Source organism: Eutrigla gurnardus, assembly GCF_963514095.1.
Source record: "Eutrigla gurnardus genome assembly, chromosome: 8".
NCBI classification, from domain to species: domain Eukaryota; kingdom Metazoa; phylum Chordata; class Actinopteri; order Perciformes; family Triglidae; genus Eutrigla; species Eutrigla gurnardus.
The window spans coordinates 19,894,197-19,920,851 of NC_139922.1; the positions used below are offsets into that span (position 1 = coordinate 19,894,197).

Here is a 26,655-nt window from a genome sequence, read left to right on the forward strand (position 1 = left end):
GGAGGGATCTCGATGCATTTTAACTCACCATAGGACCATGCACATGTCCACTTAGTAGTAGCCTATAGTATAGGATGTGTGATAGTATAGGCCCTATGTCCACAGATGAGATTCAAATTGCAAAAGAAACGGTTTAAATATACAAGGGGGCAGACCAAACATAGATATAAGATGACAATTTAACAAACGTTTTTGGCAGATGCGGGACATTACATCCCAACTGCCAGATAAACTCCATGTAGTGGCATTCATCATCTCCATAGTCGCTATGTTTCCACTTAAATACTGCAAGAAATCAGTCTGAATCTTTTTACAAGTTATCACCGGAAGTGGAGTTTTATTTTATTTTATTGATTCCTACTTTTGATTCTCTGTTTATTTCTTTCTCTTATATTTTAGCTAATAACATTTTACTTTTAACCCGAGCTGACCGTTAACATTTGTTAGTCGTTTCTGTCTGTTTGCGCATTTTTGTGATAGTAACTGATGCGACGAGGGACCGTCGCGGTGGTTTTATTTTGAAAAATACGCATGCGGAAGTAGTTTTCTGATATCGGTCTCTCATTGGCTCGCGGCGAAATTTCCCAAATGCACGCGCTTAATGCAGTTGTGGGAGCAGAAGCTTACAGATAACGGTAGCAGGAGGTGGTCGCTAATAAAAAAAGAGAAGAAAAGGATAAAAGTAGCTCAAACATAACCGGAGCGGTTTCTTGACCAACATTTTTCCAGCGCTGAAGCGGTAGGTAACTGTAACTGGTAACTGTTAAATCGTGGCAGCTAAAATAACGTTAACCGCCGTGTTGAATATCAGTTATGTTACAGTTGGAAATGCTAAACTAACGAACAGAAACGGAAGAAAGCAGAATAACTGAACGAGTTAGCAAGTGATGAAAAACATAACGTATTTAGCTTTTAGTGAGCCTGTTTGTAACTTACAACGCCGCTAATTGATATTTTGATGGATTGTTTCCGTTGGTATCGAGTTCAAAGGAGACACACCAGCCCGATCTTTGTAAAACCGTTACTCCTACTGTCCTATGCATTAACTGTACTGAATGAATGTCTTTTAAGGGCCTTCAGCTATAGGTCATCATGCAGACGGATATGCAAAGCCTCCATGCCTTATATGATAAGATGAGGACGCAAATTGACCTTCTTAACGAGGGCATTGAACCCAGTGAGTTGTGTATGACTCTTGGCTTTATCTTTACTGTCTATCATTTGGGATATATGCTGTACGTTGCTATACAGATGCCTGCCACAGATCTATGTCTCTCCCCCCAGGCTTCATCCAGATGGTACAAAACTTTGATGACTGCCGTCGCAAATGGCTGAGTGCAGAGCAACAACTGGCCTCTTGCAAAGAGGTGCTCACCAAAACGGAGACGGAGAGGTCAGCCTTGGAGGTCAAACTGAAACATTCCCGCAACCAAGTAGACGTGGAGATACGGCGCAGGATGAAGGCTGAGTCCGACTGTGAGAAATTGGTATGTTAGATCAAATGCAGACCCTTGTTTGCTGATGTGTTGATTTACCGATCTACTATTTCTGCACCTGGTTCAAGGATTCTTTTTTTTGTGTGTGCTCTGCTTGCATTTCTATAATACAGGACCGTCAAATACAGTTGATCCGGGACCTCCTGACCAGTGAGGGATCATCCGACAGCATCCAGCTGAGTGCAGAGCAGCGCTCAGCTCTTGCCTTCCTGAACACAAACTGCCAGGCAGCAGCCAGCCTGAATACCAGCCTAAAGTAATAAATCTTGTTACTTGTTGCAAAAGCCATGTTAAATATGGAGTACAGTGTCCCTGATGATTTACCCTCATCTCCTAACGTCTGACACTTGAGGCTCAGATGCAACACGGAATTGTATTCCCCAAGCTAACTTGAAACTGAAGAACTCACCCATCTATTTCCATGTCACCCATCTATTTATCACATGAAAGCACCGTTACAGCACACTTTAAAACCACTCTGAACTTTCAAATCCTTTCCAATTTAGGTTTTTGAAGATGGAATGACAAATAAAACACTTTACGGGTGGAGGCATATGTAAATAAAATGTATGTGTGGGGAAATACTGCTGACTGGCTTGATACATTTTCCGTTGCTCCTTGTAGATCGATGGCAATAGATGAGTCAGCATCCATCTTGTCAGATATTAACTACGACAAAACAAATGACTCTCTTGTAAGTACTTCCTTTTTTAGTATCACATATTATTTAACATCATATACAGTAAAAATGGTTCTGATAGACTTAATCTGTGACAGGATTGGGACTCCTCCACCGTGAGGACCGTGCGCCTCAAGAAAAGAGAGGAACAGGTATGACAAGTTCACCATTTGTGTTTGGAAGAATGGCTTTATGTTCACTGGAGCTACAGCTGTCATGTCCGTCTTGGTTTCGGCGCTCCTTGAGAAATCATGTGGATGGTCCACCGGATGCCTCTAAATGGTCTCAATCAACAGGCAGAGCTTCAGGGAGGGTTAGCATGTTTGCTTTTTCATTAATGAAATGTGTTGTGTATTACACATGACCACGATCACTCCAAAAAAAAATAAGATGGACAAAAATGAAATGCTCTGTCAGCTTTGTCAATCAGAAGTCTGTAAACAGAACTGAAAACACACCGTTGAGCCCTGACATAGTTTGAATGAATGTGGTTAGTCTTGCTGTTAGTTTGCTTTTAAATCTGTGACAGGGAAATGAAAGCCTTGTGACAAAGACCAAAGTCACCCCTGTAAATAGAGGCCCTGTTGAGGCCGTTTCCACGATTGAGACTGTTCCTTATCAGACTCGCAGCAGGAGAAAGACTGGTAAGATTTTTTTTAATGATGCAGTATATAAAGTTGGGCTGTTATCGGCCCCCTTCTTCATATAATACTAAAGTAATCCAAACTAATATTGTCAGCCAGTTTAAATTAACATGTTAATTCTCATTCAGCTAATTTGATTATTCAAACACACATTAAAAGTTGATTTATGCTTCAGTGATTTTTTTTCTTTCATTCTTTTAGGGACAATTATATTCTACTACAATCCATTTAAAACATACTTTTATTTTTAAATGAAGTCAAGATGGTACTTTTTTTTTTTTTAAGCCATTTTAGAATAACTGACAAATCTAGGCTCATCATCCAGCAAACCAATCTACTGCACAGGGCCCTGTTGTGATGCAGCCAAAACAGAATTATAATTGAATCAATGGAGACTGTGCTCGTCTGCCTGTTTGTAATATTTGCATTTTTATGGATGTCTTGAGTCTGAATATGCAGGAGCAGTTATTTGACAGTGTCTTCATTTTTGTCTCCTGTTCAGCTGCCATGGAGTGGGACTCTGAATCTGTCAAGTCTGATGATGACCGTGACGGACAGAGAAAAGCAGCACCCGGTACTCCGCGGAGCCATGGAGGTGTCCGTCTTCACGAGTTTGTCTCCAAAACTGTACGAATACCATTTTATGACTAGATAAGCACATTCCAGTACTTGATGGATTTAAGGTCATTACATATTTTTTTTCCATTAATGTCAATTCGTTTGATCAAACGTGGCACTGAAGTAATTATCTACTTATTGATTTTTCTTTCTGTACAGAACCTTATTTAAACAGTGTATTTACTTGATTTTATTTGACACAACAAAATGCAAGTTTGTGGTGAGGCTGAACCTATACTGTTAACGTTCTCTATTTACCAGACTCCTTAACTATGTTTATAGGTCATTAAGCCTGAATCATGTGTACCTTGTGGGAAGAGGATCAAGTTTGGCAAGATTTTCCTGAAGTGCTGTGACTGCAGGGTTGTCTCTCACCCAGAGTGTCGAGAGCGTTGCCCTCTGCCATGTATTCCCAACCTGGGCGCCACACCGGTTAAAATCGGGGAGGTGTGTGTAAACAATTTTCATAACCAATTCCTCTCTGGATGTGCTTTTCGAGCACAGGTTTCTATCGTCTCTGAAATGTTATCACAGTGCTGATAGTTTACCCCATTTCTCCATTGCGCCCAGGGTGTGCTTGCAGACTACGTCCCTGACACAACGCCCATGATTCCTCCTCTTGTAGTCCACTGCGTCAGTGAGATTGAGCAAAGGGGCCTGCATGAGGTGAGTGGTGTTTCTCTGTGCTAATAATATCTTTAATACATTAAATTCTAACAGTTGTAAAGCCTCACACAACTGTAGTCCTCTTTAATGTCCTGCCCTCAAGCTGCAACGGGGTACTGTAACGGGGATCTGACCATCTGTTCCCGGGGAGATTATGCCAGCCTCTCTAAAGCTCGATGATGATCGTGCATCTTGTTTGTTTAGTCTGAATACAAATGAAACCATTGTCTTTGGAAAATGAATCGGTAAATATTGGCTAATTGTCTGTCTTTCTTTCAGGCTGGACTGTACCATCTGTCCGGTGCTGATCGAACAGTGAAGGACCTGAAGGAAAAGTTTCTGCGCAGCAAAACGGTTCCCGTGCTCAGCAAGGTCGATGACATCAATTCTATCACTGGCCTCCTCAAGGACTTTCTGAGGAACCTCAAGGAGCCTCTTCTCACCTTCCGCCTCAACCGTACTTTCATGGAGGCCGCCGGTATGTGACTGGTGTTAGAATTGGTGCTTTTCTTAGTCATTGTTTCTGATGTGTAGGACTCTCTAGGACACTAAATAAATAACGTATTACTTTTATTAACTTCGACTTTGTGTAACTTCTTTAATGGATGGCAGACATTTACACAACATATGTGCTTCCATTTTGTTTTTGCAATTTGTATTGAGCAGTGATGGAAACCTCGGGCATGAATTTGCACAGAACAAACAAATGAGATTGATCTTTCAGTTTGTGAGCCATTGTAGTATTTGTTTGTTACTGGAGTCGGACACAATTGCTTTCAAGTGGTTAATAAATCCACACAGCCTCCCATTCCTTGGTCTCTGCTGACAGTTATCTTTCGTCCCCCTCAGAGGTTTCAGATGACGACAACAGCATGGCTCTGATGTACCAAACCATCAGTGACCTGCCACAGCCCAACAGAGACACACTGGCTTTCTTAGTCCTTCACCTGAAGAGGTGAGAACTAAATCTAACCTAGCATTCACCCTGCTTTGATGCCTGGCATATTTCTTCTACAAAGTCAGTGTTGGGACTTGTCAATATTCAATACTCTCTCTTACTGACCTTTTTATTTTTCATTAGCTCCTAAATTTAATTGGGTTGAATTGCTGTAAGCAAAGATGTGTGGGTATCCTGTCTGATTTTACACCGTGCAGTTATTCTGTTTATTTAACCCAGGGGTCTGCAATCTTTTTTCATATAATCATTCAGAGTTGCTGACAGTTTGGACACTAGGATGGACATCGGTAACTTGGCTCAAGTGTTTGGTCCAACTATTGTGGGTCATGCAGTCCCCAACGCTGACCCCATGACAATCCTGCAGGATACCAAACGACAACCCAAGGTAGGACTGAACGATTTATCAACATCAAATTTTGAAAGATTCAGTGGTTAGTCACAAGGCCGCATTTAACCACCATGGATCCCAGAGATACGACTCACATGGGGAGTGGTAAAAGGACAAAGTTAGCCTGCAGATCATATAACAGCTCACCATGGCTACTCTTCCCCTTCCCATTAGACTGTATAATTTGTATAACTGATCTACTGCCAAAAAAAAGGAGAAAATGACTGCCTTGTTTGTTGACCGTTGTCAGCTTTAACCATGGTGACAAACATTGTGCAGACAATCAAAATGTTCACCTTTCACCTGCCGTTTTAGTCCTAAATGAATCGCCACGTGATTCGTTCAGATCTGCTGAGTTTTTGAAAATAAGGACAGGTGGGGTTTCCCTCGGATGTGAAGTCAGCACATTTAATAATACAATCCACCCTCTGTTTTATGCCAGTAAAATACCTTTTATTGTGAACTAACTGGTGTAACCAGTGAGGCAGATATTGATGTGATAACAGCAGAAATGTACATGACGGTTTCTATGTAGATCTAACACTCGAATGACTAACAACAAAGACTCTTAGTGTCATGTGATTAAACATTAAGGAAAACATAGTTATAAATATTACACTTAAGGAAATAACTGCCCTACCACATCACGCAGAGACCACTAAAAGCTAAATACTATATAATACTACAGAACATCATCACAGTACAATAGACCTTTTAGTAATTGTGCTGCGTCTTGCCCAGGGCATCTACCCACATAACCAACTCAGCGCTGTTGAAAGAGGATGAGGCAACACACTGAAATAGCCCTGATCGTTTGCATTCTTGCTGATCTCTTTCCGTTCAGGTTGTGGAGCGTCTGTTGGCTTTGCCGGTGGATTACTGGGCCCAGTTTGTGATGGCAGAAAGCGAGACCCCGAACTTGGACCACCTGATCATTGAGACCGCAAACTGCTATGCCACGCCTGAGAGAAGTACGAGCTCACTAGACTTTGTGTCTTTTCTAGTCTTTTCTGCACCATTTGTGAGAGTCTGGGCCCCATTGTTTACTGATTTTATATTTTCTTGTAATGTCTGTGCTGTTGCAGTGAGCATTCTGGGACCTCTGACTACTCCAGAGCACCAGCTCAATAAAACCCCTTCTGCCAGCTCCTCGTCTCAGCGCTTGAAGTCCACTCTGACACCCAGGTAAACACGCAAGCAAAGTCCCCATCTGGCCTGTTTTAACCCGCTTTTTAAAACCGATGGGCCTCATGCAAGAATTGCTCGTATGAACAGATTTGTTCTTAAGTGGTTTGGACAAGTGATTTAGGAGAACTGGCCGCGTTCACCAATTCTCTCATTATACGAATTTTGTCTTGGGAACATAATTTACGAGTGGTCCAGACCTGTCGGATTGTATATTTCATTCCTTTTAAAGGAATTGAATTTGCAAGTCCTATATAAGTTACTCCTGTTTGACTCTGCAGTTTAAATTACAGGCTTATATTATTCACATAGCCTCACAATATCCCTATTCATTTAAATAACACTACAACATCAATATGACCATCTGGGATAGATTGGAAAACGATTTAAATGATTTGACCTCCCCTCCCTCCCATTGCAGTCATTAGTCACCTTGCAGTGGTGAGACTTTTTTCATATCAAACCATTTCTGTTTTATTTCAGCGACAGTATGACCCTCAGGTAACAAAGCATTAACAGCAATCTTTATTTCCCCCATTCCTTTCCCCCGAATTCAGCTGCTGACACTGTTAAAAAATAGACTTTCCTTAATGGATCTCCAAAAGCAAGACATCAAAATAGGATGGATGGGTTGGATTGCGTAGTCTTATGTGGTATAACTGGGATGTACGAAAGAGAAAGTTAGAAGAATAATGAAAATGTGCTTTGTCACAGTCTGGCTCATGAACTGGACAAAATAGGAGAACACCAGAGGGGTTGCAGAACAACAATGAATAATTTATTTACAAAAAATACTATGTACAAAATTGTAGATCTACAAACAAAGGAAAATAAGGCACAACACAAATAATCAAGAAGCCCCAGCCAGCATCTGGCCTGCGATCAGGCAGGGGCAAAGCGGGATGCAGGCATCAGGGTAGAGAGAGGGAGAAGACTGGCAGCTCCTCAGATTTAAACAGTTGGGTTACACCGGGCCCTTGGTGCAAGCCAATCAGCAGCCAGCTCTGCCTCCTCTCTAGACTCGGCCTGAAACCAAACAAGAGACACCTAGTGCCCTGGAGGAACTCTGCACCTCCATGAGTGAGCAGCAACACGGGCACCCCTCTAGGGCCGTGACAGCTTGCATGAGGTCCGTTGATCTCATAATTACCTCTAGAATGACTGTTGTGTGCTGCTGATTCAATGTTTAACAGAGCTTTAAAAAGAAGCCTCTCAAATTTGGAGAAAAGCTGACATTTGAACATCTTTCATGAAGTTAATCTTCTGTACAATATCTCATTATCCTTCATTGACTCGATGTATTGCCTTTGATTCCTAATTCCATTAAATGCCATTATTTGCCCTCTTTTGTTGCAGATTCGGGAGCAAGAGCAAATCCACAGTCGGACTTTGTCGCCAAGAGAAATTCTTTGCATCCCCACTCCTTAAATAATCCAAAGCAGCTACATTTAACTATTTTATTGATACTGCAATAACAACCAATACTTATTTTCACATTTATGCATAACATGTACTAAGGTACCCCTTTGCTAATTGCTATAAACGCCTAAGTCTCTTAGTCTTCTTATAATCGTTTTAATGTTTCACAATGGTAAGAGTTGTTGTTTTTTTTAATGTGTTCGTAAAAGGATACTTTTTTTTTAACCAAATTAGTTTTCCCATCTATGCATACTTTTGTGTCTTAAGAGCTGATGCTTTTGCTAAATGTGTAGCAAAACATTTTCTTTACACCTCTTAACACAATGGGAATGTACCGTTTTAATACTTTGAGAAATGTGCAGCTTGGTGAAAATATGTAGTGTGTGTGTATATAGTTTTATTGTGACCGGCTTCTAATGTCAATTCTTTCTTTCGACAGTTTTCAACTCATGTGTAACTCAGAAGTTGAATAACTGATTATTAGGCATTTCAAAGTTGTAATTGAATGTGTGACTGCTAGTAACACTATCTTATCTATCTAAAGTTTTTTGATGTTGGAATTTCTTTTCCCTTTTTTAGCGTTTTGATTGTCTTCATCCTCCAGAGAATGTTGCTGTTTACAAGCTTGCATGTCCCCTTGCTCTTCGTACTGTAATGACAAACATTAGTTTTAAGAACGCTTAGTTTTAAAGTGGATCTAATCAGTTATCATATAAAAAAACTTGATTGTGTAACTTGTGTAGCACTACCAGGAACGTTGTTCACTGGTTTGTCAGGCTGTAACCTCTATCAGGTCGTTTTGCTCCTAATGTTTACTGCTCTCTGTGATGTTTGTACATTGGGTGGATGCATATGGGCAATCCCATCCAAAGTTAACTACTTTGTATGATTAGCCAGTTAAGTTGCCGTGGCATTATTTGATTAACAATAAGCACAATTTTTTAACAAGTTCACACTCTAAACTTCATAACTTATAAAATACATTTCTGACCTTGACAATTGTCTGTTATTTTTTTTAAATGCTTTGTGCTGTGTCCTAGCTTTCTAAATCACAAGAGTATGTAAATGGAGATTGTATGATCCTGGTTACAAGGAGGAACTTTACTTTTGTGTTGATTTTGGCAGCCCTTGTGGACAATGGTGGTAGCGTTCCCATGAGCACCATTACTTTGTGTCATAAAGACCTGCAGCTGTCGGGCTCCATTTTTAAAAAAAAAAACGATTTTATAGTAGCAGGTTCTGACCAGTCCAGCTGCCTGCATGTGGATCCAGCTTCGATGCTGCCGAAGCCGGATCTGGGTCTGAGCTGCAGGAGTTTCTGGGGAACCTGCATACCATAAATCGTTGGGTCTGATTTAGCAGGGAATCAGACCCACTCATAGTGTTTTAGCAGGCTCTACTTTGACCTCTCTACTAGGTCTATTTCTAATATATATATCCAAAAGAAATCAACTTTTTTTGATCTAGCATACACTTGCTTTAGATTCACCTCTCTTCCAAGAGGATTCTGGAGTCCCAGGCATTTAACTTCTGTATGTTGGTTAACCTTGAGAATGATTTAGTTACTCATGTGTTGTGTGAATTGGTCTTTAACTCTTTAGGAAGGGTTAGGAGAAGATTTGCAAGGTTGGGTATTGCATGTGTTGCCCTACCACGTTAGAAAGTTTTAATAGCTGTTCTGAATTGTCCACACTTGGAGGGAGAAACCAATACGGGACAGCATTTAGTTTTGTACTTGTAAACATGAAAAGTGACCAGAAGAAGTTGTATAATAAAAAGGGTAAAAAAATAAATAAAAAAAACTAGGAGAAAAGTTAAAACTGGGTCTGAATTGGATGAAGGTTATGGTTGAATTGTTACAAAAATGCTGGGCTCTGGTTCCGATGGCGCAGGCAGCTTTGTCTCCTCTCTTGAGTGACCTTCTTCCAACACATCTCAACTTATTCTAACATGACAGAATCTTTACAGCCATCTTTTTCATTGCAGAGATGCTCAACCTGTACATTTTAGAGGTATGAATGTATTTTACAAAATAACACAAATGTGTGAAGCATTTACTGGGACCTCAGATGACTAAATGTCCATCAATTTAACATCAACATTTCAGCCATGGCCACAGAAGAGGAGTGTTCTTGATGTAGTCCTGGAAACCTGGGTCAGATCCCCACTTATTCATGGCCTGCTTCTCCAGGATGGGGATGCCGCTGACGTGACATAGCAGGAACCAGACGAACAGAGGCGACACCACGCTCAGGTACTGAGGACCCTCCATCACTGATCAGGCTGACAGCCAGAGACCCGACCACTGCAGGATCGCTCCAAAATAGTTTGGATGTCTGCTGTAGGCCCACAAGCCACTCTGGATGAATCTCCCCTGGACGCATAAAAATGAATTTGACAGTTAATCTCAGTGAATGATGCATTACTGGTTGTGCGACGTGGGGGACTGTAAACTTACAGAGTTATTTGGGTCGCGCTTGAAAAGCCATTTCTGCTGGTCTGCAATAGCTTCGGTAGCAAAACCGAGGCCCCAAACAGTCCAGCCAATGTAGTCCCTTGTTCCCAGAGGCACATCTCGCTTCTCACTGTTCAGCATGAGGGTCATAAATACCCACATAGCTGAGAGAAACAGGGAAAAAAATGAATCATCTTTAACCAGCCTCGCCTCAATACCACCAAGAACTAAATATATTCATCCTACACTAACAGACATAGAATACATGCATACTGAGAGCTGGAAACTAGACAGTGATTTATATTAGGCAACCCTATCCACTTGGAGCAGAGTTTGTCAAGGACTCATGGTTATCATGAAACCACATGTTGAAGATTATCATCATATATATCATGGTTTATCATATACCAATTAGACACCATTGAATTGCTCTTCTTGTCTCTCAGACGTTTTCAGTGTACTAATCAGCTCATGATTGAAACTCCTTCCCAAGAAGGGTGACGGTTTGATGAGCTCTGTTAAATAGGATATAGAGGACTGGGCTGCAGCGCTGTAGAGAAACAGAAGCAGCAGTGTAAATGATTTTGGACAATGACTGATGCAGCATGAGAAAGTTTGATTCAGAGGAGGAAGCACTGCATATTACTGTAAGTCAAATCCAAGTGAAATCAAAGTGTGAAATGTAATCGGACGCAATTGTTCTTCAATATCAGTTGAGGACTAGAAGTTGCACGAGTTGCTTCGGGCGTCTAAAGAGAGGGGAAACCGACCGCCTTTTAAATAAACCAGGAAAAGTCATATTGGGGTGGGCGTGCCTATCAATTGCAGCTGAATGGGAGAGCTGCAATAATTTACATGGAGGGTATATCACTGAATGCAGCATGAGTGTTCAGCGTTAGAGCAAAAACACCCAAGGATTCGTCAAAATTCACCATTTTGGACTTTTTTTTCCAGAAGTCTGGAATGTAGATCAGGGAGACTTTAGTGATGATAAAGCATGAAAATAGTGGAAATAACTCAGTATTATGCTCAGTGATGGCAAACAATTATTATTTTTGTATTATAAATATTTAGACTGCTGGCCATTCATTTCCTGAAAATCACAAATTAACCCCTTATCCCCGATGAAAGAGACCCGCCTGTGACAAGCGACTTGCAGCATGAGCAAGTCTGCAGGCCACTGATGCAAACCAAAATCATCCCAAATGGTGAATTTTGACGAATTAAATTCATATCAAGGAGCTTCATAGTCAAAGGTTTTATTTCATTAAAAGAAAGAACAAATATGTATCTTTATCTGGTATAAATCCCATTAGGATCATCAAGTGCCCACGTGGTCATTTGGGGGTCCAAATATGGGGTTCCAAAAGAGGCACCTCTGCCCGGGAGGGTTTTTGGACCCCCATAAAACCCCCACCAGTGGTACCATACCCTTCAAATTCATTTTGGCAAGAGCAAAGGTCCCAAATATAACAAATAATCCTGTTTAGAATAAATATGATCATTCATCGTGGTGCTAGGAGCACCGAAAAAGTGAAAAATAATTTTGGCCGTCAAAAAAAAATTGGACTTTGGTGACCCACCTCTCACCCAAACAGTAAGGAATGTTGATTCTGCCTGTAGAATTGTGAAGTACACATTACAATGAACTAACAGAGCAAGTCTCAGCCTTCTATCCCTATTAGAACAGAAGTTATGGGCCTCCAAAAATGCCAACAAATGAAATGCGAAATTCCAATGTGTCAAAAAGGGGTGTGGCACTTGAAATTCAAATGGACGCCACGGGCAAACCGTTTGAGATATTGACCTGAAACTTCAGATTCCTTTGTTTGGTAACATAAGGCATATTTTCCCCGCTTTTCAGCAAAATCTGAGAGGTGTCATATACATGGGTGGCTGAGTTGGCACGGAATGACCCTATATATATACACAAACATTCACCCGCACAAATCCAAGATGGCCGTCGCTGTTTGTTTTTCTCCCTAACCCTGTGGTGTTTTAAACCTATTTTAAAAGATCCAAACTTTAACGCCTATTCTGGCCACCTAAACTGCTCATGATCGCCTGCGGGTTGTCTTTTTTAAACACTTTTCCCGCTTTGAGGGACGTCTTTTTATTAAACACGACTCACTGAGTTCAGTCGGAGGCGCCGGCGTCTTACCCCCTCTGGATTCCTCACCCGTATGGATCCCTTGATGTGGTGCCCTCCTGCTGACCCCCCGGATAATCACCTCGGATCCAGTCAGTGTTGAGGTTCTGCCGGCCGGTCTTGAGCCGCCTGGGGATCCGTGTCATCCAGCATCTTCGTGAGTCCCACTGGATAGGGCTGTAAACGACGGTCGCCCTGCAGCAGGCTCCGGACCCGCTGAGACCAGGACCTCAAGCTGCCTTTCCATCCGCGGAGCTGGCGTACGGATTGGAATCCTGTCGCAGCAACTTCAGCTTCCCTTACCGGTGATCTGCGGGGAACCGGCCTCCTGCCGGAACCCGCAAGCAGCAGCTCCCTATCGGCTACTGGACAGCCGCAATCACCGGCTGCTAGCGGTTAGCTTTACTTGCAGTTAGCCGCTTGCCGTTAGCAGCGTGTGGCTAATCGCGTATACCTGGAAGACAGCGGCTGAGGGTCTCCTTAAAAGTCCTCAAACCCCAAACACGAACCTGAACCTTGGTTGCGGCAGTGACAATGAAGCTTCTTTCTGCCTTACTTCCGACATTCTTGTGCTGGTCGTGGGGACCGGCAACGTTACTCCATCACTCTGGCGATGTACACAGTGATGTGCCACGCCCCCCTCTGGGTCCCCTCAGTACAGTAACCATAGTAACACTCAGCTGGTCCTTGGCTGACCCGACCAGTCAAATGCTGAAGCCTCATAATGTGCCAGTTTTAAATGACATCTGCCCCATTCGTTTGTTGTGCCTTTCACTTTTGGAAAATAATTTCAGGCTCACAGAATCCTTAATTATTAACTTCACCAAACCAAATAATGAGGCTACTGTCAAAATGTCAGTTGTTAAAAGGAAGTGTTTTATTTTACTTTTGCTTTTATTGTCAGGCAACATACAGCCAAACCCAGGCCCCCAAATGAATTATCTTGATACTCCTATGAATTCAGGGCACGGTCTGGATTTGGGATTATCCACATTAATGTCAGGAGTTTACTCCCTAAAATGGATTTAATTAAGATCTGGATACAGACAACCGATACTGATTTACTTGTACTTTCAGAAACCTGGCTGAATAAAAATGTTACAGATAAGGACATTTCTATCAGTGGTTATAATGTTTTTCGTTGTGATCGGCCCAGGAAAGGAGGTGGTGTTTACATTTACATAAAAAAGAAATTTCAGGCCACACCCATTACCTCTATTTCCCTAACTAAACAATTTGAAATGCTTGCCCTAAAACTTGAGTTCTCTCATGACCAGTCTCTTATCATTATGGGCTGCTATACAGACCTCCTTCAGCCTGTATTGAGACCCTTACAACCCTATCTAATCATGTGGCAGGGTTTAATTCTAGTGAAATTGTCCTTGTGGGAGATCTAAACTATGACTGGCTATCTTCATCTTCAGACTGCCTAAAAAGCGTCTGCGATTCTCTGAATCTAACTCAACTCATCGATAGCCCAACCCGGCCTAACACAAAAGTCCCGTCCAGATCCTCACTTGTTGATCTTGTTTTGACCAATGTACCTCATAAGTATAATAATATAGGTGTCTTTGCGAATGATCTGAGTGATCATTCTACTATAGCAGTGGTGAGAAATGCCAAACTCCCCAAGACCAAGCCACGTATTGTATACAAGAGAGATTTTAAACATTTCCATGAACAAGCTTTTATTCGTGATGTGTATCACTGCAAATGGGATAGGATAGATTATTTGACGATGTCGAAATGGCCTGGAGTTATTTTCATGATGATTTCCTGAATCTAATTAATAAACATGCCCCCTTTCGCAAATTCAGGGTGAAAGGGCGTAATAATCCCTGGTTTCATCCAGAAATAGGAAATCTTATAAAAGACAGAGATGCTGCATGGGCCAGAGCTCGGAAAACAAAATCTGATAATGATTGGCTTTACTTCCGTCAATTGCGAAATAAATGTACGTCATCAATTAAGAAGGCCAAAGCTGATTTTTATTTAACAGAAATCACAAACAACCTGAATGACCCAAAGAAATTTTGGAAGGTGGTGAAGTCGTCATCTGGTGTTGTTCAGCAAAATGAACTACCAAATTTCTTGGTCCATGGCTCTGTTAATTTGACTGATAACCTGTCTCAGCTTTCTTTAATGAGCACTTTGTCTCTGCTGGCCAAAGAAAATTCCAGTCAAACAAAATCCAATGTGGCAAAGGAGTCTTTGGATGAGGCTGTAAATGGCCCCTCAGAGAACTGCTTTTTCTTCAAATCTGTGTCAGCATCTGAGGTGTGTAGAGCCCTAACTATCTTGGATGCTAAAAAAGCAGCTGGTCCTGACAAATTGGACCCTATCTTCCTGAAGTTGGCTGTAAATTGTATAGCTGAGCCCTTGACACACATTTTTAATCTTAGTCTCAGCACCAATACACTCCCAAAAGTTTGGAAATCTGCCTTTGTCCTTCCCCTGTTAAAAGGGGGTGACCCTTCCGACGTGAATAATTACAGGCCTATTTCAAAATGATGCATTGTTGCAAAAATATTGGAAAAAATAATCAGCGAACAATTAAAAGATTTTTTAGACTCTAACAGCATTTTAAATAACTTCCAATCTGGCTTTAGGAAGCAACACACTGCTGCCCTGAAAAGTTTTTAATGATGTAATTGAAGCGCTTGATCTTAAAAAAGTATGTGCCGCCCTCTTTATCGATCTCTCTAAAGCTTTCGACACAGTTGATCACAAGATATTGATCAGAATCTTGAAGAAAATTGGTATTTCTAACCAGGCATCCACCTGGTTTGCTAATTACTTGTCCAACAGGACTCAATCAGTCCAGTTAGCCAATGTCACATCATCCTCACTCGAGATCAGTAAAGGTGTGCCTCAGGGCTCGGTCCTAGCACCTATTTTATTTTCTAATTATATGAATGATCTCTGTGTCAATATGTCCAATGCTGCGTATCACTTTTATGCTGACGACACTGTCATTTTTTGTTGTGCGTCCTCTGTTGTGCATGCTTTTGACCTGCTACAGTCTGCTTTCAACGTTGTACAGGCCCGACTGCAAAGTCTCAAACTGGTTTTAAATACCAGCAAATCAAAAATAATGGTTTTCTCAAAAGGTCCTTACTCAATTGAAAATATATCTTCTGTAAAAACTGCGCAAGGAAATCCAATCGAGGTCGTTACTAATTATAAATATTTAGGTCTCCTTCTAGGAGCTCTCTTTTAAATTGCATATTGAAAACTTGGTAAAAAAAACTCAGACTAAAGCTTGGTTTCTTTTACAGAAATCGCATGTTTCTCTCTGCGTGTGCGTAAATTGCTTGTGTCGTCAACTTTTCTACCGTTAGTTGACTATGGAGATGTGTTGTACATGTGTGCTTCGTCCAAAAGCCAGCTTTGGACACTGTATATCACAGTGCATTGAGGTTTTTCACTGGTTGTGGTCGCCTCACACATCACTGTCAGCTCTATTTAAAGTCCGGGTGGCCATCTCTGAGCACCCGAAGAGAAACTCACTGGATGTTAATGGTCTACAAGGCTCTTCTCGGTATGGTTCCGTCGTATCTATGTTCACTCCTCCGTAGAGTAGAAAATTGGTACACCTTAAGGTCCAGTGATATTTACTGTTTGATTACTCCACGAGTGCGGACTGAACTAGGGAAAAAAGCATTTCGTTTCGCCGCCCCCTCAACATGGAACAATCTCCAGGCTGATCTGAAAATGTCTGAACTTGTATCTTTTGATGTTTTCCGTCACTTCCTAAAGGGCCGACAACACAAATCAATTGAGCGATGCCTCTGCTGACTATTCTTGCACTATTCTTGTTTTAACCTCTATTGTACTATGGCCCTATTTATTATAATGTAATACTGTAATGTATTTTATTTTATGGAAATGTTGACGACGTGTGCTGCTGTCCTCTTGGCCAGGTCGCCCTTGAAAATGAGATCTCGATCTCAACGGGTCTTTTTGCCTGGTTAAATAAAGGCTTAATAAAAATAATTTAAAAAAATATATATATAAATAACATATCTCTTTGGTTTGCTGCTGTGTTCTATCGCTTGAGCACCATAGTCACGTTGATTTTGTTGTCCGACTTGACGGCGTTTGGCTGCCGGCTCTTTTAAAGCCCGCCCCCTCAGACACCTGCAGCTCTCGTCGGCGTGATAAGTCAAGTCAAGTCAAGCCAAGACCATCCCGAACAAGCCTACTGTCAGAGCGTCAGTCGCGCTCTTGAGAGGTTGCTATGGCTTCAGTTGTCCACCAGATGTCACCATCACTGAAGCGTTGAAGCTTTGAATCTTTTTCAACACAATTGCTAGGAAAGCCTCAGTGCTTCATAAGGCTCCACTTGCCCACCACTATTAAATAGGTGGTAGGGTGCATATGCGACTAAAGCTGTTTCGGCATTCCTAGAGACAGTCAAAATTAAGTAATTATGAATAAACACAATAGCTGGTGAAACATTAACAGACAATTGTATTGATATGTCGGTGCTGTGACTGAATTGTGTGACTTTGAATTCCCTTAATATAATAATTATAAACTCCGAATAGTCTAAAAAATACAATAATCCAAACTACTCACTCTAGTAGTGTATGCAATAATACTTTGATGTGAATATGCTGGGGGGGACACAATCGGTGACGTAATTAGCATCACCCGTGTATCAAGGGAATTGAGTACAGGTGTGTGTGTGTGTGTGTGTGTGTGTGTGTGACTGCGGGCGGGAGGTCGTCTGGAAGGTGACAAAGGACAGAGCAGACGGGAAACGGGGGGGAGCATCTGACTGCTGCGGTTCGGCACTCTTGGGAGGGAGGGTGTCGTTTGCAGCCGTTTAGGACTGCCGGCGATGAAGATAGTTAGAGAGGGGGTCAGAGGTTCCTGTGTGAGGAGGGGAGGTTTGCTGCCTCCTGTAGGAAGTTAGGGCCGGGCTTTAGAAGAGTGCAGGAGCCGCCACTGCTCTTCATACTCCCTGCTGCCGCGTGCGCGACACTCCCCGGGGAGTTGGACGGCATCACAAGCTCAGACCCCGGGGGAGGGTCTCGTCAAGCGGGCGAGTTAAGTTTGACCAATATTGTTGTTAAATGTATTTCTGTATGTGTGTGTGTGTTTTATATAGGCCGTTGTGTAGTGCAGAGGGGGAGGAGGTTACAGGCGTGAGAGCTATCGTCATAAGCGGGACATCCATACGGTTTCACTTTAAACGGTGAGAGTGGATTGCTGTGATTTCTCAAGTTGCTGTGATTGATAAATTGCAGTGCCTCCTGCGTTGAGGGTGTTGCGTGCTGTGATTTGAAATGGTGTGCCTTAAGCTAGAAACTAGCCCTGTCTGTGCTGTGTAGTGGTTCTTCACCTAGATGAAACGTGCAGTGATCGTCCTGTGGTGACTGGTGACCTCTAGTCATTTGTAGTCCTCCTCACTATGCAATAATTTTATATATTCAACGTGTGATAATTTAATAAAGATTGTATATTTTCCTATACCGTTGTGATTATTTAAAGGCTCTGACACTGGCAGTATTTTCCTGCCAAAGGATAAAACCCATATTTATTACAATACAATAATATAATTAAGTGTATTTTTCAGCAGGAGGGATCTCGATGCATTTTAACTCACCATAGGACCATGCACATGTCCACTTAGTAGTAGCCTATAGTATAGGATGTGTGTATAGTATAGGCCCTATGTCCACAGATGAGATTCAAATTGCAAAAGAAACGGTTTAAATATACAAGGGGGCTGACCAAACATAGATATAAGATGACAATTTAACAAACGTTTTTGGCAGATGCGGGACATTACATCCCAACTGCCAGATAAACTCCATGTAGTGGCATTCATCATCTCCATAGTCGCTATGTTTCCACTTAAATACTGCAAGAAATCAGTCTGAATCTTTTTACAAGTTGTCACCGGAAGTGGAGTTTTATTTTATTTTATTGATTCCTACTTTTGATTCTCTGTTTATTTCTTTCTCTTATATTTTAGCTAATAACATTTTACTTTTAACCCGAGCTGACAGTTAACATTTGTTAGTCGTTTCTGTCTGTTTGCGCATTTTTGTGATAGTAACTGATGCGACGAGGGACCGTCGCGGTGGTTTTATTTTGAAAAATACGCATGCGGAAGTAGTTTTCTGATATCGGTCTCTCATTGGCTCGCGGCGAAATTTCCCAAATGCACGCGCTTAATGCAGTTGTGGGAGCAGAAGCTTACAGATAACGGTAGCAGGAGGTGGTCGCTAATAAAAAAAGAGAAGAAAAGGATAAAAGTAGCTCAAACATAACCGGAGCGGTTTCTTGACCAACATTTTTCCAGCGCTGAAGCGGTAGGTAACTGTAACTGGTAACTGTTAAATCGTGGCAGCTAAAATAACGGTAACCGCCGTGTTGAATATCAGTTATGTTACAGTTGGAAATGCTAAACTAACGAACAGAAACGGAAGAAAGCAGAATAACTGAACGAGTTAGCAAGTGATGAAAAACATAACGTATTTAGCTTTTAGTGAGCCTGTTTGTAACTTGCAACGCCGCTAATTGATATTTTGATGGATTGTTTCCGTTGGTATCGAGTTCAAAGGAGACACACCAGCCCGATCTTTGTAAAACCGTTACTCCTAGTGTCCTATGCATTAACTGTACTTAATGAATGTCTTTTAAGGGCCTTCAGCTATAGGTCATCATGCAGACGGATATGCAAAGCATCCATGCCTTATATGATAAGATGAGGACGCAAATTGACCTTCTTAACGAGGGCATTGAACCCAGTGAGTTGTGTATGACTCTTGGCTTTATCTTTACTGTCTATCATTTGGGATATATGCTGTACGTTGCTATACAGATGCCTGCCACAGATCTATGTCTCTCCCCCCAGGCTTCATCAAGGTGGTAGAAAACTTTGAAGACTGCCGTCTCAAATGGCTGAGTGCAGTGCAACAACTGGCCTCTTGCAAAGAGGTGCTCACCAAAACGGAGACGGAGAGGTCAGCCTTGGAGGTCAAACTGAAACATTCCCGCAACCAAGTAGACGTGGAGATACGGCGCAGGATCAAGGCTGAGTCCGACTGTGAGAAATTGGTATGTTAGATCAAATGCAGACCCTTGTTTGCTGATGTGTTGATTTACCGATCTACTATTTCTGCACCTGGTTCAAGATGTCTATTTTTGTGCTCTGCTTGCATTTCTATAATACAGGACCGTCAAATACAGTTGATCCGGGACCTCCTGACCAGTGAGGGATCATCCGACAGCATCCAGCTGAGTGCAGAGCAGCGCTCAGCTCTTGCCTTCCTGAACACAAACTGCCAGGCAGCAGCCAGCATGAATACCAGCCTAAAGTAATAAATCTTGTTACTTGTTGCCAAAGCCATGTTAAATATGGAGTACAGTGTCCCTGAAGATTTACCCTCATCTCCTAACGTCTGACACTTGAGGCTCAGATGCAACACAGAATTGTATTCCCAAGCTAACTTGAAACTGAAGAACTCACCCATCTATTTCCATGTCATCCATCTGTTTATCACATGGAAGCACCATTACAGCACACTTTAAAACCACTCTGAACTTTCAAATCCTTTCCAATTTAGGTTTTTGAAGATGGAATGACAAATAAAACACTTTACGGGTGGAGGCATATGTAAATAAAATGTATGTGTGGGGAAATACTGCTGACTGGCTTGATACATTTTCCGTTGCTCCTTGTAGACCGATGACAATAGACGAGTCAGCATCCATCTTGTCAGATATTAGCTACGACAAAACAGATGACTCTCTTGTAAGTACTTCTCTTTTTAGTATCACATATTATTTAACATCATATACAGTAAAAATGGTTCTGATAGACTTAATCTGTGACAGGATTGGGACTCCTCCACCGTGAGGACCGTGCGCCTCAAGAAAAGAGAGAAACGGGTATGACAAGTTCACCATTTGTGTTTGGAAGAATGGCTTTATGTTCACTGGAGCTACAGCTGTCATGTCCGTCTTGATTTCGGCGCTCCTTGAGAAATCATGTGGATGGTCCACCGGTTGCCTCTAAACGGTCTCGATCAACAGGCAGAGCTTCAGGGAGGGTTAGCATGTTTGCTTTTTCATTAATGAAATGTGTTGTGTATTACACATGACCACGATCACTCCAAAAAAAAATAAGATGGACAAAAATGAAATGCTCTGTCAGCTTTTGCAATCAGAAGTCTGTAAACAGAACTGAAAACACACCGTTGAGCCCTGACATAGTTTGAATGAATGTGGTTAGTCTTGCTGTTAGTTTGCTTTTAAATCTGTGACAGGGAAATGAAAGCCTTGTGACAAAGACCAAAGTCACCCCTGTAAATAGAGGCCCTGTTGAGGCCGTTTCCACGATTGAGACTGTTCCTTATCGGACTCGCAGCAGGAGAAACACTGGTAAGATTTTTTTTAATGATGCAGTATATAAACTTGGGTCGTTATGGGCCCCCTTCTTCATTTAATACTAAAGTAATCCAAACTAATATTGTCAGCCAGTTTAAATTAACATGTTAATTCTCATTCAGCTAATTTGATTATTCAAACACACATTAAGTTGATTTATGCTTCAGTGATTTTTTTTCTTTCATTCTTTTAGGGACAATTATATTCTACTACAATCCATTTAAAACATACTTTTATTTTTAAATGAAGGCAAGATGGTACTTTTTTTTTTTAAGCCATTTTAGAATAACTGACAAATCTAGGCTCATCATCCAGCAAACCAATCTACTGCACAGGGCCCTGTTGTGATGCAGCCAAAACAGAATTATAATTGAATCAATGGAGACTGTGCTCGTCTGCCTGTTTGTAATATTTGCATTTTTATGGATGTCTTGAGTCTGAATATGCAGGAGCAGTTATTTGACAGTGTCTTCATTTTTGTCTCCTGTTCAGCTGCCATGGAGTGGGACTCTGAATCTGTCAAGTCTGATGATGTCTTCAAGCAGCCTGGCAACCGTGACGGACAGAGAAAAGCAGCACCCGGTACTCCGCAGAGCCATGGAGGTGTCCGTCTTCACGAGTTTGTCTCCAAAACTGTACGAATACCATTTTATGACTAGATAAGCACATTCCAGTACTTGATGGATTTAAGGTCATTACATATTTTTTTTCCATTAATGTCAATTCGTTTGATCAAACGTGGCACTGAAGTAATTGTTATCTACTTATTGATTTTTCTTTCTGTACAGAACCTTATTTAAACAGTGTATTTACTTGATTTTATTTGACACAACAAAATGCAAGTTTGTGGTGAGGCTGAACCTATACTGTTAACGTTCTCTATTTACCAGACTCCTTAACTATGTTTATAGGTCATTAAGCCTGAATCATGTGTACCTTGTGGGAAGAGGATCAAGTTTGGCAAGATTTTCCTGAAGTGCTGTGACTGCAGGGTTGTCTCTCACCCAGAGTGTCGAGAGCGTTGCCCTCTGCCATGTATTCCCAACCTTGGCGCCACACCGGTTAAAATCGGGGAGGTGTGTGTAAACAATTTTCATAACCAATTCCTCTCTGGATGTGCTTTTACATGCACAGGTTTCTATCGTCTCTGAAATGTTATCACAGTGCTGATAGTTTACCCCATTTCTCCATTGCGCCCAGGGTGTGCTTGCAGACTACGTCCCTGACACAACGCCCATGATTCCTCCTCTTGTAGTCCACTGCGTCAGTGAGATTGAGCAAAGGGGCCTGCATGAGGTGAGTGGTGTTTCTCTGTGCTAATAATATCTTTAATACATTAAATTCTAACAGTTGTAAAGCCTCACACAACTGTAGTCCTCTTTAATGTCCTGCCCTCAAGCTGCAACGGAGTACTGTAACGGGGATCTGACCATCTGTTCCCGGGGAGATTATGCCAGCCTCTCTAAAGCTCGATGATGATCGTGCATCTTGTTTGTTTAGTCTGAATACAAATGAAACCATTGGCTTTGGAAAATGAATCGGTAAGTATTGGCTAATTGTCTGTCTTTCTTTCAGGCTGGACTGTACCATCTGTCTGGTGCTGATCGAACAGTGAAGGACCTGAAGGAAAAGTTTCTGCGCAGCAAAACGGTTCCCGTGCTCAGCAAGGTCGATGACATCAATGCTATCACTGGCCTCCTCAAGGACTTTCTGAGGAACCTCAAGGAGCCTCTTCTCACCTTCCGCCTCAACCGTACTTTCATGGAGGCCGCCGGTATGTGACTGGTGTTAGAATTGGTGCTTTTCTTAGTCATTGTTTCTGATGTGTAGGACTCTCTAGGACACTAAATAAATAACGTATTACTTTTATTAACTTCAACTTTGTGTAACTTCTTTAATGGATGGCAGACATTTACACAACATATGTGCTTCCATTTTGTTTTTGCAATTTGTATTGAGCAGTGATGGAAACCTCGGGCATGAATTTGCACAGAACAAACAAATGAGATTGATCTTTCAGTTTGTGAGCCATTGTAGTATTTGTTTGTTACTGGAGTCGGACACAATTGCTTTCAAGTGGTTAATAAATCCACACAACCTCCCATTCCTTGGTCTCTGCTGACAGTTATCTTTCGTCCCCCTCAGAGGTTTCAGATGACGACAACAGCATGGCTCTGATGTACCAAACCATCAGTGACCTGCCACAGCCCAACAGAGACACACTGGCTTTCTTAGTCCTTCACCTGAAGAGGTGAGATCTAAATCTAACCTAGCATTCACCCTGCTTTGATGCCTGGCATATTTCTTCTACAAAGTCAGTGTTGGGACTTGTCAATATTCAATACTCTCTCTTACTGACCTTTTTATTTTTCATTAGCTCCTAAATTTAATTGGGTTGAATTGCTGTAAGCAAAGATGTGTGGGTATCCCATCTGATTTTACACCGTGCAGTTATTCTGTTTATTTAACCCAGGGGTCTGCAATCTTTTTTCATATAATCATTCAGAGTTGCTGACAGTTTGGACACTAGGATGGACATCGGTAACTTGGCTCAAGTGTTTGGTCCAACTATTGTGGGTCATGCAGTCCCCAACGCTGACCCCATGACAATCCTGCAGGATACCAAACGACAACCCAGGGTAGGACTGAACGATTTATCAACATCAAATTTTGAAAGATTCAGTGGTTAGTCACAAGGCCGCATTTAACCACCATGGATCCCAGAGATACGACTCACATGGTGAGTGGTAAAAGGACAAAGTTAGCCTGCAGATCATATAACAGCTCACCATGGCTACTCTTCCCCTTCCCATTAGACTGTATAATTTGTATAACTGATCTACTGCCAAAAAAAAGGAGAAAATGACTGCCTTGTTTGTTGACCGTTGTCAGCTTTAACCATGGTGACAAACATTGTGCAGACAATCAAAATGTTCACCTTTCACCTGCCGTTTTAGTCCTAAATGAATCGCCACGTGATTCGTTCAGATCTGCTGAGTTTTTGAAAATAAGGACAGGTGGGGTTTCCCTCGGATGTGAAGTCAGCACATTTAATAATACAATCCACCCTCTGTTTTATGCCAGTAAAATACCTTTTATTGTGAACTAACTGGTGTAACCAGTGAGGCAGATATTGATGTGATAACAGCAGAAATGTACGTGGAGGTCTCTATGTAGATCTAACACTCGAATGACTAACAACAAAGACTCTTAGTGTCATGTGATTAAACATTAAGGAAAACATAGTTATAAATATTACACTTAAGGAAATAACTGCCCTACCACATCACGCAGAGACCACTAAAAGCTAAATACTATATAATACTACAGAACATCATCACAGTACAATAGACCTTTTAGTAATTGTGCTGCGTCTTGCCCAGGGCATCTACCCACATAACCAACTCAGCGCTGTTGAAAGAGGATGAGGCAACACACTGAAATAGCCCTGATCGTTTGCATTCTTGCTGATCTCTTTCCGTTCAGGTTGTGGAGCGTCTGTTGGCTTTGCCGGTGGATTACTGGGCCCAGTTTGTGATGGCAGAAAGCGAGACCCCGAACTTGGACCACCTGATCATTGAGACCGCAAACTGCTATGCCACGCCTGAGAGAAGTACGAGCTCACTAGACTTTGTGTCTTTTCTAGTCTTTTCTGCACCATTTGTGAGAGTCTGGGCCCCATTGTTTACTGATTTTATATTTTCTTGTAATGTCTGTGCTGTTGCAGTGAGCATTCTGGGACCTCTGACTACTCCAGAGCACCAGCTCAATAAAACCCCTTCTGCCAGCTCCTCGTCTCAGCGCTTGAAGTCCACTCTGACACCCAGGTAAACACGCAAGCAAAGTCCCCATCTGGCCTGTTTTAACCCGCTTTTTAAAACCGATGGGCCTCATGCAAGATTTGCTCGTATGAACAGATTTGTTCTTAAGTGGTTTGGACAAGTGATTTAGGAGAACTGGCCGCGTTCACCAATTCTCTCATTATACGAATTTTGTCTTGGGAACATAATTTACGAGTGGTCCAGACCTGTCGGATTGTATATTTCATTCCTTTTAAAGGAATTGAATTTGCAAGTCCTATATAAGTTACTCCTGTTTGACTCCGCAGTTTAAATGACAGGCTTATATTATTCACATAGCCTCACAATATCCCTTATTATTTAAATAACACTACAACATCAATATGACCATCTGGGATAGATTGGAAAACGACTTAAATGATTTGACCTCCCCTCCCTCCCATTGCAGTCATTAGTCACCTTGCAGTGGTGAGACTTTTTTCATATCAAACCATTTGTTTTATTTCAGCGACAGTATGACCCTCGGGTAACAAAGCATTAACAGCCATCTTTATTTCCCTCATTCCTTTCCCCCGAATTCAGCTGCTGACACTGTTAAAAAATAGACTTTCCTTAATGGATCTCCAAAAGCAAGACATCAAAATAGGATGGATGGGGTGGATTGCGTAGTCTTATGTGGTATAACTGGGATGTACCAAAGAGAAAGTTAGAAGAATAATGAAAATGTGCTTGCATGAGGTCCGTTGATCTCAGAATTACCTCTAGAATGACTGTTGTGTGCTGCTGATTCAATGTTTAACAGAGCTTTAAAAAAAAGCCTCTCAAATGTGGAGAAAAGCTGACATTTGAACATCTTTCATGAAGTTAATCTTCTGTACAATATCTCATTATCCTTCATTGACTCGATTTATTGCCTTTGATTCCTAATTCCATTAAATGCCATTATTTGCCCTCTTTTGTTGCAGATTCGGGAGCAAGAGCAAATCCAGTCGGACTTTGTCGCCAAGAGAAATAATTTGCATCCCCACTCCTTAAATAATCCACAGCAGCTACATTTAACTCTTTTATTACCCTTTGCTAATTGCTATAAACGCCCAAGTTTCTTAGTCTTCTTATAATCGTTTTTAATATTTCACAATGGTAAGAGTTGTATTAATGTGTTGTATTGTATTTAATGTGTTTGTAAAAGGATACTTTTTTTTTTAACCAAATTAGTTTTCCCATCTATGCATACTGTGTCTTTAGAGCTGATGCTTTTGCTCACGTTTTTACACATTTTGGAAATGTACCGTTATATGTATATATGTGTATATATATATATATGTATGTATATATATGTATATATATATGTATATGTGTATATATATATATATATATATATGTATATATACATATATATATATATATACACATATATATACATACATATATATATGTATGTATATATATATATGTATGTATATATATGTATGTGTATATATGTATATATATATATATATATATCCCAGGATTTCATAAGAGAAAAAAATATTTTAAATTAAATTCCTCCACTTGACTGATTCCATCACACAGAGTTTTCATTCCCAAGTCCTCCATCTAATTACATTATGCAAGGTGAGAGCCGAAACATCCTTCTTATGGATGCCCAGATCCTATCGTTCCCGTGAGCCCACACATTAGACCATACTACCAATTAAGGTTGCACTGTTACTGCGACGGACTGGAAATCCCACATTTGGACGAATGAGGTGTTTTGGCAGAATTGCAAATGAGGTACAGACGTGCCCCGGCA

General features: G+C 41.4%; 2 protein-coding genes and 1 long non-coding RNA gene across 4 annotated transcripts; 2 read left to right on the forward strand and 1 right to left on the reverse strand.

The window, feature by feature from the left end:
- The first annotated feature begins 615 nt into the window (after window positions 1-615).
- On the forward strand, window positions 616-8,128 carry LOC311016778 (rac GTPase-activating protein 1-like). Its single transcript, XM_084014704.1, has 17 exons — window positions 616-739; window positions 1,072-1,177; window positions 1,285-1,487; window positions 1,610-1,752; window positions 2,121-2,190; window positions 2,274-2,327; window positions 2,411-2,488; window positions 2,705-2,819; window positions 3,322-3,446; window positions 3,720-3,884; window positions 4,008-4,103; window positions 4,383-4,581; window positions 4,953-5,058; window positions 5,314-5,446; window positions 6,294-6,420; window positions 6,535-6,634; window positions 7,991-8,128. The coding sequence occupies exons 2-17, from the start codon at window positions 1,093-1,095 to the stop codon at window positions 8,064-8,066; spliced, it is 1,875 nt and encodes a 624-aa protein (XP_083870830.1). The 5' UTR covers window positions 616-739; window positions 1,072-1,092; the 3' UTR covers window positions 8,067-8,128.
- Window positions 8,129-8,237: 109 nt separating this feature from the next.
- On the reverse strand, window positions 8,238-13,256 carry LOC311016780. Of its 2 annotated transcripts, XR_014597535.1 has the most exons (4): window positions 12,640-13,256; window positions 10,512-10,672; window positions 8,366-10,427; window positions 8,238-8,322 (listed from the first exon to the last, which is right to left on the reverse strand). It is a non-coding gene; the product is annotated as an uncharacterized lncRNA (long non-coding RNA). The 2 variants fall into 2 exon arrangements; XR_014597536.1 differs by lacking the exon at window positions 8,238-8,322 and having other exon boundaries at window positions 10,054-10,427; window positions 12,670-13,256.
- Window positions 13,257-19,252: 5,996 nt separating this feature from the next.
- Window positions 19,253-25,902, forward strand: LOC311016777 (rac GTPase-activating protein 1-like; the record flags this gene model as incomplete). The annotated part of the gene is given in 18 exon segments (XM_084014703.1): window positions 19,253-19,421; window positions 19,529-19,731; window positions 19,849-19,991; window positions 20,359-20,428; window positions 20,512-20,565; window positions 20,649-20,726; window positions 20,943-21,057; window positions 21,556-21,698; window positions 21,975-22,139; window positions 22,264-22,359; window positions 22,639-22,837; window positions 23,209-23,314; window positions 23,570-23,702; window positions 24,550-24,676; window positions 24,791-24,890; window positions 25,829-25,849; window positions 25,851-25,875; window positions 25,879-25,902. Coding segments are annotated over 18 exon segments (1,887 nt in total). The 5' UTR covers window positions 19,253-19,336.
- Window positions 25,903-26,655: the final 753 nt, after the last annotated feature.

What these genes read in the sequence shown, in the direction of transcription:
- LOC311016778 (XM_084014704.1), top strand. Translation starts at nt 1,093, where the DNA reads ATGCAGACGGATATGCAAAGCCTCCATGCCTTATATGATAAGATGAGG. An exon ending in ACAAAACAAATGACTCTCTT is followed by an intron (nt 2,191 to 2,273) that starts GTAAGTACTTCC and finishes AATCTGTGACAG; the next exon opens with GATTGGGACTCCTCCACCGT. An exon ending in ATACCAAACGACAACCCAAG is followed by an intron (nt 5,447 to 6,293) that starts GTAGGACTGAAC and finishes CTTTCCGTTCAG; the next exon opens with GTTGTGGAGCGTCTGTTGGC.